This window comes from Myotis daubentonii, chromosome 3 (assembly GCF_963259705.1).
Source record: "Myotis daubentonii chromosome 3, mMyoDau2.1, whole genome shotgun sequence".
Lineage (NCBI taxonomy): Eukaryota > Metazoa > Chordata > Mammalia > Chiroptera > Vespertilionidae > Myotis > Myotis daubentonii.
Window position 1 is genome coordinate 190,920,683 of NC_081842.1, and position 12,610 is coordinate 190,933,292.

The window sequence follows — 12,610 nt, forward strand, 5'->3', positions numbered from 1 at the left end:
GGCTGCGCCGAGGCCGACTTTAGGGGAGGCGGGGCTTCGTCCTTCGCTGGCAGAGAAGCGGCGAGATCGGCTGGTGCGGCAGCAGAAGCTGGGCCTTAGCCCTGCCGGGCCGGTGGGCTTTCGGCGAGAACCGTAAGGTTTCGGAATCTTTTTCGAGTTGTTGCTGCTGTGGCCTTGACCGTGAGATCCGGTGGGGGAGGGGGGGAGTGAGTGATGGGCACGGTTCTCACCCAATGGAAGCAGGCGCTTCTAAAATGCATCCTGGGATTGGTCCTTTCCAATTTCTTATGGCCAATGGTCGTCGGGAAGGGGGGCGGGTGTACTGGGCAGTATTTTCTTCCTGCGGCCGGGCCCCCTTCGCCTGGGCGGCGGGGCTAGGAGGGGCTGGGACTCGATACGGTGAGGTTTGGGGATCTTGGGAACGATACCCGCGGGAGCTGCCGAGTGGGGAGGGGGCCGGCGTTTGAAGTGGTTCTTAGCAATAGCTGCCTTTACAGAGCGGCTAAGTACCGGGCCTAGGGCTTAGCATTTTGCTTGCATCATCTGAGTTAATCACAGCGACCCTGCCAGCAAGGAGGTTGGGATCCCCGTCTTACGGTGGGGAAACTGAGGCCCTGGCAGCTCACACAGCCCAGGGCACACAGCTGGTAAATGGCAGAGGCCGGATCTGTAGTCAGAGTTGCTTGGACTCCGGAGCGGTGCTCTGGAACCACCAGGCTTTGTTGCTGGATGGGAGCAGGAAGGTGTTGGGGGAACAGGAGCTTTCCCCAGGGGATAGGTTGGGGGAAGGGAATCCGAGGGTTGAAGAAAGGAAATGAGCAACAGAGGCGAGGGCAGGGGAATCAGTTATTCAAGTTTCTGAATGCCTACTCTGTGCCGTGCATTGTTCTAGGTTCCGGGCACACAGAAATGAGCAAGTCCAGAGGCGATGGGCCACACTGGGGATGGGCCTTAACACTGTTTTCACGTGATTGTATGTTTTGCTAAAATTTGCAAAAGTAAGGTGTTTTGTATTCTTTTTAAAAGAGAGGGTCTTCAAAATTGAATAAACTTCCGGCTCCTCTACCGTTGGGTCTGCCCTTCTAATGGGTTTAGTCTAGCTGGAGATGATTATTATGTAGGCAGCCCAGAGCAATGGAAGGAGCGCCAGGAGTTCATTACAGGACTGGGGGCAGGTTTCCTGGTATGTAAATCAGGGATAATAGTATACTGCCATGCAAAGGCTTGGCAAGGTACATGAAGAGCACCTGGCGGGGCGCAAATGGAAGCCGGAGAGATAGGTGTGTGCGCGGGGGTGGGGGGGTGGGAGTGGCGGTGGGGAGGGAGGGGTTTGAGTTGTCTTCTCTCTTACCTGAGACAGCTCTCCTCCATGCTGTCTTCCCATGGAAACTTGGAGGCAGTTTCCTCACTTCTGAGCTCTCGAGCTCCCAAAGGCACTCTTGGAGCTGAACTGCCATGGCTCTGGGGCCCAGATTGGGGGAGTTCTAGAGTTTCCTTTTGCTTCTTAACTGGCCCCTTTGAGCCGATATACTTGGTTCTTACTCAGTTGTAGTAGTCTTTTGTAGTGCCTGGTAACGGGGATGCATCCACTCAGCTGGAGGCCTCATCTAAAAACAAAGTATTTCCCCTTTTCTAGTCAGTTATGAAGTTTGCCCTGTGTTGCCAGTTTATTGCCTGTTTAAATTCTGTCCTTTGAGTTCTGGGTACAGTGCAAGTACACCAGTCTCTACTTGACTTCATTAAGTACTGCTGAAACTGCATTTTGGTTTAGGTATAGTTTTAAAAATCATAGCTTATGCTACTAATATCAAAGTAAACTTTTAAAAAAAAGTATATCTTTTCTTTTTAAATTTTTATTTATTGATTTGAGTGAGGGGGAAACATCGATTTGCTGTTCCACTTATTTGTATATTTATTGGTTGCTTCTTATATGTGCCCTGACCGGAAATGTATCACGGTGATGATACTGTAACCAACTGAGCTACCCAGCCAGGGCTCAAAGTACTTTAATTACATTAAACTTTATTTTGTAATCTTGTAGCTAAGTAACTTTTCTTAGGAATCTATAATCCTATTTTAAAGCTGTTCCTGAGAAGGGAGCCCATAGGTTGCTTTTTAAATCTGGTTATCGTAGATTATGTTTAATACTCTGAAAAGCAATTAGCAAGGTGAGAATAAGGGAGCAGGAGCGACTTGAAAAGATAAGGGTAAAATATGGGCAGGGTGGCTGTATTAGATAGGACCAACAATCAGATAGTTACCACTTCCCTTTATTAGTTTAAACAATGTCTCCATTTAAATAAGATTTGAGTACATGCAATGTTGATGCATCAGGTTCTTTTAAGCAGAGCCTTTTCTGTCTATTTCTGGTTCATTTAAATAACTTATCTAGAGGCACGTTCCAGGTGTGAAGTCTTTTTTTTTTGATCTTCACCCTAGGATCTATGTGTTGTTGTTCTTCATTGATTCTGGAGAGGGAGGGAAGGAGAGGAGGACCGTTGATGTGAGAGAGAAACATCGATAGGTTGCCTCCCCTTTGCACCCTAACGGGTAATCGAGCCCAAGACTCTTTGGTGCGCAGGAACATGCCCTAACCAGTGAGCACACGTGCCAGGGCCAGGTGTGAGGTCTTAATACTTCTTCAGAATTTCTAAGTTATCGTTTACTGTTTTCAGCACTGACATTCCCAGCATTTAATTTTAATTACAACTTTGTGCTCTTAAGAATTTCTTCAGATTCCTGCCTGACCAACGTGACCTCAAAAAGGAGGGAAAATGGCTTGTGAATCTGAAACCCTGAATCCCAGCGCTCGGATAATGACCTTTTACCCGACGATGGAGGAGTTCCGGAACTTCAGTCGATACATTGCCTACATTGAATCCCAAGGAGCTCATCGGGCTGGGCTGGCCAAGGTGAGGGGTGGGCTTGTTCGGCAATGGCTTCTGTGCCAGGGCAGCAGGAAGGTGGGAGAACTGAGTTTTGCTGAAAGGCTGGCAGGGTGATGAGCTGCGTGGGCTGTCCTATTTGCAAGTTAATTGCTTTCGTTAGCATCTGAAGCATTTCTTTTCTGTAGGGGGAGAGCTGCTTGGAATCTGTAAAAGGGCTATTAAGAGCCAGTGTGTCAGGGCCACTGCTGGGGTGCCTCCTCTGGTGGAGATGGTGCTTGAGTGTTTTTATGTCATTGTGTGCTTATGCCGTTAAACTCCCCTTGTTCTCATTTCACGCTCAGCCAGCACTCTTCATAGTGATTTGGCTTCCCGTGTGGGCTCTGTTCAGTGAGAGAGAATCAGCTCTCCATCCTCCTCTCTCTTTTTTTTTTTAAAATATATTTTATTGATTTTTTACAGAGAGGAAGGGAGAGAAATAGAGAGTTAGAAACATCGATGAGAGAGAAACATCGATCAGCTGCCTCCTGCACATCTCCCACTGGGGATGTGCCCGCAACCCAGGTACATGCCCTTGACCGGAATCGAACCCGGGACCTTTCAGTCTGCAGGCCGACACTCTATCCACTGAGCCAAACCGGTTTCGGCAATCCTCCTCTCTTGGTGCCCAGATGAGACACTGAGGCTGAGAAACATATTACTTACCTTAGTGCCGTGGTCGACAACCTGCGGCTCACGAGCCACATGTGGCTCTTTGGCCCCTTAAGTGTGGCTCTTCCACAAAATACCACGTGCGGGCGCGCACGGACAGTGCGATTGAAACTTCGTGGCCCATGCGCAGAAGTCGGTATTTTGTGGAAGAGCCACACTCAAGGGGCCAAAGAGCCGTAGTTTGCCGACCACTGCCTTAGTGCATGGCAACCAGGCAGCTAGTCGGTGGCAGAACTGGATCAGGGTTAGCATGACGGTGTGACTGGCTGCATTTGGATGGGCCTGGCTAAAGCAAAGTAACTTTCTAGTAAAATTGACTGTTACCATTGGGTAGCAGCCTACACACTGCCGGGACGCTGAGCCGTCTCTGTTTCTCGTGTTCCCTACAGGTTGTTCCTCCCAAGGAGTGGAAGCCTCGAGCGTCCTATGATGACATTGATGAGCTGGTCATTCCTGCTCCCATCCAGCAGCTGGTGACCGGGCAGTCTGGGCTCTTCACTCAGTACAACATACAGAAGAAAGCCATGACTGTTCGAGAGTTCCGCAAGATAGCCAATAGTGATAAGTGAGTGGAAACACTTTTCTTCCTTTATCTGTCCTAGCGTCCAGTACTTAACTTTTCCTCATAGCTGTCTTCAAGACGGCTGCTGTCTGGCTGAAGCCCAGTGTCCCAGCTCTAGCTTCTGTCTCCCTTTCTGACCTTTTAATGGAAGCATTCCCTCCTCTCAGGACTGTGTCACAGTCTCAACTTGTCCATATTCTCACATAAAGTAGTCCCATTGTTTTTCCATCAAAAGAAGAACCATTTTCTGACTCCGGTAAGTTGCAGATTTCCGAAGGAGAACGCTGGAGTTGGTTCAAAAGGAGCTTTTGCCAGATGTATTGATAATCACTTGCTTATCTGAAAGTGGCCTCAGTAGTTTAATCTCTTTCTTCTGGGTCCTTCTGTCTTTAATCTTGCTCAAAATCCTCACTACCCATAAAACTGCTATCTCCTTCCCACTTTTTGTTTGTTTGTTGTCGTTGTTGTTAATCCTCACCCAACGGCATTTTCCCATTGATTTTTAGAGAGAATGGAAGGGAGGGGGAGAGGCAGAGAGAGAAATATTGCGGTGAGAGAGATACATCTATTGGTTGCCTCCTATGCCCTGACCATTGAGCCTGCAACCAAGGTACATGCCCTTGACTGAAATCAAAGCCGGAACCCTTCACTTGGTGCTCTATCCACTGAGCCAAACCAGCCACGGCTTCTTTCCACTTTGACATTAACAGAATGTGAATGAATTGCCAAGCTGGTTGCTATTTTCTGACTCCATTCTTCCTCATGTGTACATTCTTGTCTGTGTTAGAAACGTCTGTCTTTGTTGAGGCCTGCTGTTTTCAGTTGATTTTCTCTGCTGTTTGTAACATTTAGCTCTCATTTGATCTCAGCGAATGAATTTTGTCTTCCCCTCATCAGCTCTCACTGCTCTTTCTTAATCCTTTCCCTTGGATCTTCTCCCTTCCCGCGCCACTCCATAATTTTGAGTTTCCACAAGGGATTCCTTCCTTCCCCTTTTCTCCTGAGCCTTACAGATCTACGCATGTCTGATTTCAGCCAGTCAGACACGTGCCTTCACTGTGAATGGGCCCAGAGCTGGATCTGAAGCTTGCCAGCCTTCACACTTTGGGGGCGTGACTTCACGCGCTTTATCATCTCTCTCTCTCTCTCTCTCTCTCTCTCTCTCTCTCTCTCTCTCTCTCTCTCATCAGATCTCACTCTATTTCTGCGCTTTGCCTTCTTTTCCGTTGGCTTATGATTCTAAATATGGTCTTCCAGTTTTATTGACAGCTTAACACTTAGTCTGCTAGTATAGTGCTAGCCAACTGCTGTCGAATGAGATAATTTATGTGCAAGCATGTTGAGGAAGTGTGACATGCTCTGTGGACGAAAGGCTGTGTCACCCTGTGTCTGATTTCTGTCTGTGCAGTGTGTCTGTGGGGTGGCGGCACCAAGCACACCTGCTTTCTGTTTCACATGGGCCTCAGCCTCCTGTGCCTGCCTTCTCTTCTTGTCAACATATGGTAGGCCTTTTCTCCTTTCACAATACCGCCTTTCTTTTGAAGTTCACCAGCCCGTGTCTTTTCTTTTCATCTGACATACAACAAAGTCTTACCCTTGGTTTCTATCTGCATGGTCAGCAAAACGCAGTGGGTAAAAAAATCTAAATTTATAAAGCAGATCAGTTGGAGGTGGAAAAGTTATTTATGTTTAAAAGGGAACTTCAGAGTTCTAAACATTATTATTCACTAGGTTGACATTAACACGTAAGCCAGTATTTAAAGTAAGATTTGTTTTTCCTCACTCATCCCATTATCTCCACACAGTTTCATTTTGGTCTCTGCTTCCACCCTTTATCTGCTCATGATATTTTTTGCCATTCGAGTTATAATGTGCATTTTCAAATACCCTTTAGGTTTATATATTATTCTTTTTAAAATTGCTGTGTAATCATTTTTAAGGGGTTTTGAACTGTTTTGTTTGTAAGCACGATTATTTGTTGAATGTTAGCCACTGCATTGGATGCTGGAAGTGTGGCAGTGATGGTATACAACGAACCTCTGGGAGCCGCTTCCTTCACTTACCAGGGAAGCGAGCCGTGGAAGGCCTCCGCTCTTCCCAGGCTGCTGGGTTTCGCTTGTCTGTTGCTATGCAGTTGACCTTGATCAATGTTGGAGTGGGCGTCAACTCTCCATTCCCACCCCCACCCTGTGAAGTCAAATTCGCCTATAATTTTTGACTCCCCCAAATCTTAACTACTAATAAATAGCCTACTGGTGATCGGAAGTCTTACTGGTAACATAAATAGTCTATTAACACATTTTGTGTATGTATTGTATACTGTATTCTTATAATAATAAGTAAGCTAGAGAAAATAAAATGTTAACAAAATCATAAGGAAGAGAAAATATATTTACAGAAAAATAACCCGCATGTAAGTGGACCTGCACAGGTCAAACCCGTGTTGGTCACAGGTCAGCTGTATAGGGATTTGCAGTTTTTGGATCTCACAAATTTGTAAGCTGTTTCTCCTTGGGTGGCCAGGCCACTTCTGATTCTAGCGGGGTGTATAGCTTTAGTAGATTCTCTTCAAAGACTTGAAGATACCATGCTTCTTAAGGAAGATGCGCTTATATCTTCATGTACATCACCTTCCTTGGGCCCAGAGCTCACGGAAGGGATATTGAGGGAGTTACTATCTTAGAGTCTTGAAGGCTGAGGTTATGTCATATTCGTTTGAAATATCTTGCTGTTTCTGGAATAGGAGATTGTGTCTTGTGCTGTTCAAGAATTTAGTCCCTTATAAGTGGTTAACACTTCTTTTATGTTTGAAAGGTACTGTACCCCACGCTATAGTGAGTTTGAAGAGCTTGAACGGAAATACTGGAAAAATCTTACTTTCAATCCTCCAATCTATGGCGCAGACGTGAATGGCACTCTCTATGAAAAGGTGAGGCTCTCTGGCAACTCTCTGCGCAGCATTTTTGTAATTTTGTAGTGGAATGACATTTTATCTGCCCAGCGCTCAGTAGGCCCCGGAAAGCTGCTTGCTGAATGGGAGAATGATCCACCACCAGCTGATGTGCTGTGCTCGCTTAATTGGGGGTAGTTTTGCATGTGACTGAATGCTACTTCTCCCACTCTACACGTGAATCGGGTGATGTGGTGTTCTTTGCCAGGGCTGTTAGAACAGTCTGTGGGTGGGAGCTGATGAGTTCTTGGAAGGGTGGGATCACAGTAGATGAATTGTTGGGGGAGAGGCAGTGCGGTTTCTGCAGAAAAAAGGTCACTGACTATAATAAAAGTAATATATATTTAAGAAGTGAAGCTCACTTAGATTTTCAGAACCAGCAAACAAGATTCTGTAGCAAAAGCTGTTTTAACCAGTTGCACTGGCTTGGAATGTAAAAGGAAGGAATGTTTGGAAGGTTTTTTTGGACGATTAAAAAATTCGTAGCACATTTCAAGGATTATCACTCAGATTAATTCCAATTTTTTTTGTAAATTATTGCAACGAAGGAGCTTAAAAAGTGGATTCCAAGTTTATAGATGAGTTTTTTTGGGTGGTGGGGAAGTGAAGCAGGGACATTAATTGTGGGAAGATGCTGTAAGGACCTGGGATGGGGAGACACAAGCAGGGAATAATAATCCATAACATGCCATGGGTGGTGGGCGCCTTGCTGACCATTACAACTCAGAAAAGGACTGGGAAAAACTTTTTACCGAGAACACTGCTCAGTGGAAAGTGGGGCTAGAAAAGTCACAGATTGATCTAGTTCATGCTCATGTTTTGTATTTTTTATGGTTTAAGAGTTTTTTTTCCTATTTTGTCATAAGTTTCTTTAGCTTCAGTTCAAAACTCTTTATTCTGGGTTTTAGAACATGTGGCTGTCACTGCTTTAATCATCTTTCATATACGAGTGGTATTTGTCCTTCAGGGGTTATAATGGCATCGTTTCCAGTGGTGGTGTGAAGAGTGGGTGAGGGATGCTGTGGTCTTCATGTCCATGCTGTTTTGACAATATTCCACATCTTCGTTAGAGGTGACAGCTCACCTGGGACCTACTCCATGATTTGTAGGTTCGGAGCCTCGGTTTATAATCTTGATAAGTTGCCCTGGACTGTCATTTCCTTTGCAGCATGTTGATGAGTGGAATATTGGCCGGCTGAAAACAATCCTGGACTTGGTGGAAAAGGAGAGTGGGATCACCATCGAGGGTGTGAACACCCCGTACCTGTACTTCGGCATGTGGAAGACATCCTTTGCCTGGCACACCGAAGACATGGACCTGTACAGCATCAATTACCTGCACTTCGGAGAACCCAAGTCCTGGTACAGTCAGCCTGCAGTTGGCGCTGGAGCTTCTCGGGAGGGAGGGGGCTCCTCAGCTCTCCTGTGCCCAGAAAACGCCTCCAGAGCTTGTTAAAATGCAGGCTCGGGTTCAGTAGGCTTAGGGTGGGCGTGGCATTTTACATTTTAAACAGACTTCCAAGTGCTGAGATGCCGTTGGAGCTCAGACTGCCTTTGGAGTAGCAGGCTTTACCGTAGAGGGCGGGGCACTTCGTACCACTGTGTCCAAGCGTGAGTTGGCTGAGTGACAGAGCCACAGAGGCTATTCCCACCTCTCCCACCGCTTTCTGCTTTCTTTTTCTGAGCAGGCCTGAGGCATTTCTTAGAGGCAGACTTCCAAGGCTAGAGCCCCGCCTGCAGATGATAGAAAGCTTCCTTTCCCTCGTGGAAAAAAATATTTGGTGAGCAGCAGTGTGTGCTTAACGCAAGAGGGGATGCAAGGCTATTCAGCATATGCTTCCTGCTCTCCAGGATGTCCTTAGTCTAGTTGGGGAGACAAAGATGTGTTCTCTCTTCTCTCCCTCTGCTGGTCCATCACTAACTGGCTCAGCAGTTAGTGAAGGTGCTGCATTCAACGGCAGTGAATAAGACAGGTGAGGTAGCTACCGTCACAGACAGGAGATGCAAAGTGTGAGGGAAGCTCTGATGGGAGACAGTGGATGCTGTAGGTCCATGTGGAGAGGGCACATGAGGGATGGTGATCAGAGAGGGTGTCCCTGAAGGAGGTGACAATGAAGCTGAGACCTAGCAAATGAGAAAGACGTAGCTGAGTAGCTGGGTGGGACGATGGTGGGTTCAGGAGAAGGGAGGCTGCGGGAAGTGTGTCTCAGTGGTTGGAAAACCCGGGCAAAGATCCTGAGTTGAGAGACAGCGTGATGTCTTTAGTGAACTAGGGGAAGATCATAGTGGTTTGGGTGCCAGGTACTATGATTGAAGTGAGTGAGGAAGCCAGAGGAACAGCATGGGCCTGGCCATGAGGAGTCATGGGCACTGGATCCATCCTCCTGCCCTCTTCCAGCATCTAAAGCCACATCCCTTCCCAGGGGTTTTCCTTTCTTCTTTCAAATACTTTTGAGTTTCTAATTTTGGCAAAATTTTTTGACCTACTGTCCCATGACCTTCCTTAGTTGGCCAGACTTGGAGACTCTGTCAGTGTAGCTTTTGTGCCAGAGTTCCCTGAGATGGATTTCTGTTCCCGTGTCGAGAACAGGTTTTCTGCTTATTACATGCACTCTTCAGGCCATCAGGTGGGACCTCCAGAGGTGGCCGTGCACCGTTGCCCACAGTGCTTCCAGTGACAAACATCCGCATCTGTTTTGTTTCATAATGAAGCTTTTGGGATGGGAAGTGTTTGTTGTGGAATAATCTTTAGACTTGCTTATAAAGGTTAGAATAGACTTACTGTGCTTTTCAGACTGTAAAGTTTAGCAGTTTAGCGAAAGTTTTGAATAGTCTTACATGGTTTCTTGGTCCTTTTTTTATGAAGAGCAGTTTCTATGGTGTCTGGGTGGAGGAGTAACTACTGGGTGATCAGTATAACTGGAGACAAGGGGAGATGGGTTCAACAGCAGATATGGGGCCAGGTCTAATCCATTTTGCCTTGTTTTTTATTCTTTATCCTGTCACTGTTCGGCCATCAGGTCTGCCAGGGGCACTTTAATGCCATCCTTCTCCCATTTCATTTTCATTTTCATTTCATTGCATTGCATTTCATTTCATGTCATTTAGGACATCATAGAGAGCGACATTGAGTGCATACCTAAATCCTGGCTCACAGTAAACATTCAGCAATGTCTCATTAATGAATAGAAAAGAGGAATTCACTCACACTTCTCTGTGGACTCCCTGCTGCTCTGCCCAAACAGTCTAATATTTCATTTCTCCAGGTTTCCTTTCTCGTTTTTGTAGTTGGGAGGTTGAAAAACCTGATAGCTTGAGCTGTTTTGAGAGTGGGAACCAGCCCCTTCCGCTCCCCTCCTGTCCTCTGCTCAGCGTCCAATGCCTTTATGTGATTGCAGGTACTCTGTTCCCCCTGAGCACGGGAAGCGGTTGGAGCGCCTCGCCAAAGGTACTGTGTCTCCTCCACAGCGGGCTCAGACCCTCCTGTGCGCCATGCTCATTGCTCTAACGCGTCCATTCTCTGTGGTCAGATTCGCTCGTGTCCCTTCTCAGGCCTGCAGGTCGGGGGTAAGCCAGACTGCCAGGCTAGTTATCCTAATGGAGCAGCTAAAAGCAGAGCCTTTCCGCACTTTGTCCTGGGAAGGGACTCGGCAATTCCTTCTTAGATGGTCTTTGCCTTGGTTTTATCGAGCACGAATTCATTTGACCAGAGATAGTATACCTGTCATATTGGGTCTGACTCTTCTGCCAGAAACCCAAATGTTCAAGTCAGGATGGAATTATTTACTGCTTTGACTCCTTAAAGTGGCCTTTGATAGATGATTTCTCCAGAGAGCCCATTTCAGGAGAGCTGGGTAGTCTGTCCTGTAGTAGACATGTTACTAACACAGACTGAGGATGCAGCTGCATGGAGAAAGGTCCGAAAGCGTGTCAAAGCTCTTTATCAGAAAACGGGCTGCTGGGTCATCTCACATCCCCAAACAGAATCTGATTACCCACGGGCGGCCTACCCGCGAGAGCCCAGAGGTTCATTGTGGAATCTTGGCGCTGGGCTGGGGCTGACGGATCCATAGAGATCACCTTGGTGATTTATCCCCGTATTGTCCAGGCGAGATGCACAGGGGTAGGATGCTAGGGTTACAGAGGAGTGTGGAGCACCATTCACGTGTGCCTATTTTCAATTAAACAGGCTTTTTCCCAGGAAGTGCTCAAAGCTGTGAGGCTTTTCTCCGCCATAAGATGACCTTGATTTCCCCTTTAATGCTGAAGAAATACGGAATTCCTTTTGACAAGGTGAGCTGACTTTACATATGGAAATCCTTGGTCTCACACAAAAACCGCCCTTTCTGGTCTGTGTTTCACAGAGAGGGGCTTTATTCTCTTTCATTACCCTGTGCCAGGTGTGGGCCAAAGCTGACATATAACAGCACTTTGACATCAGGGTATTAAAGGTGGGGCTGCTATACCTTCCTGGGACCAGATGGGAGTCAAATCCCCGTGAACAGAGTTCCTTTGGAAGAATGGTTATTATAGTCGTTGTATTCTAATCTACACTAATAAAAGAGAAACATGGTAATTGGCGTACGACCGCTACCCTTCCCATTGGCTAATCAGGGAAATATGCAAATTAACTGTCAGCCAAGATGGCGGCCGGTAGCCAGGCAGCTTAAACTGAACATGAGGCTTGCTTCAGTGACGGGGGACTCCAGTGTTCCCCGCCTGCCGCTGCAGGCCTCTGAGCCTGCAGTTTCAAACATTGTAACAAATATAGATGCCCAGAAACCAGCTTTCAGCCAGGCTGGGATCTCAGAGCTGGTGTTATACATTGTTTCGAACCGAAACAAACCAGATACCTGCTTTCAGGAGCGGAGGCCTAAGAGCTGGAGCCTCAGAGCTAAAGCTGGCCCAGAATAAAAAAGAAAAAAGAAAAAAAGGAGCAGTTGGGAGCTTCAGTCCCAGCCTGAAAACAGCCCTTAGCCCCTCACCCAGACTGGCCAGGCACCCCAGTGGGGACCCCCACCCTGAAGGGTGTGTGACCAGCTGCAAACACCCATCATCCCCTCATCCAGGCTGGCCAGGCACCCCAGTGGGTACCCCCACCCTGATCCAGGACACCCTTCAGGGCAAACCAGCCAGCCCCCACCCATGCACCAGGCCTCTATTCTATATAGTAAAAGGGTAATATGCCTCCCAGCACTGGGATCAGTGGAGCTGAGAGGCCTCCCGGCACTGGGATCAGTGTGACAGGGGGCAGCACCCAAACCCCCTGATTGCCCTGCGGCTCTGTGTGTGACAGGGTGCCGCGCCCCAACCCACCCCCCACGGGCCCTGCTCTATGTGTGACGGTGGGCAGGGCCACAACCTACCTATCGGCCCTGCTCTGTTTGTGACAGGTGAAGGCGCCCCAACCCCCTGATTGGCCCTGCTCTGTGGGTGATGGGGTAGAGCCATAACCTCCCCATCGGCCCTGCCCTGAGTGTGACAGTGTCGGCGCCCCAATCC

At 47.5% G+C, this 12,610-nt stretch overlaps 1 protein-coding gene across 4 annotated transcripts in view; it reads left to right on the forward strand.

The window, feature by feature from the left end:
* Window positions 1–12,610, forward strand: part of KDM4A (lysine demethylase 4A) — a 43,853-nt gene continuing 31,243 nt past the window's right edge. The window contains exons 1-7 of one of the 4 annotated variants that reach the window (XM_059689873.1): window positions 1–132; window positions 2,736–2,912; window positions 3,986–4,161; window positions 6,973–7,087; window positions 8,277–8,470; window positions 10,507–10,556; window positions 11,298–11,401. In XM_059689873.1, the coding sequence (XP_059545856.1) occupies window positions 2,775–2,912; window positions 3,986–4,161; window positions 6,973–7,087; window positions 8,277–8,470; window positions 10,507–10,556; window positions 11,298–11,401 (777 nt within the window). In that variant the 5' untranslated portion in view covers window positions 1–132; window positions 2,736–2,774. Of the gene's footprint in view, window positions 138–291; window positions 400–2,735; window positions 2,913–3,985; window positions 4,162–6,972; window positions 7,088–8,276; window positions 8,471–10,506; window positions 10,557–11,297; window positions 11,402–12,610 lie in introns of those variants that run through there. The other 3 variants (XM_059689872.1, XM_059689874.1, XM_059689871.1) reach the window with 3 other exon arrangements.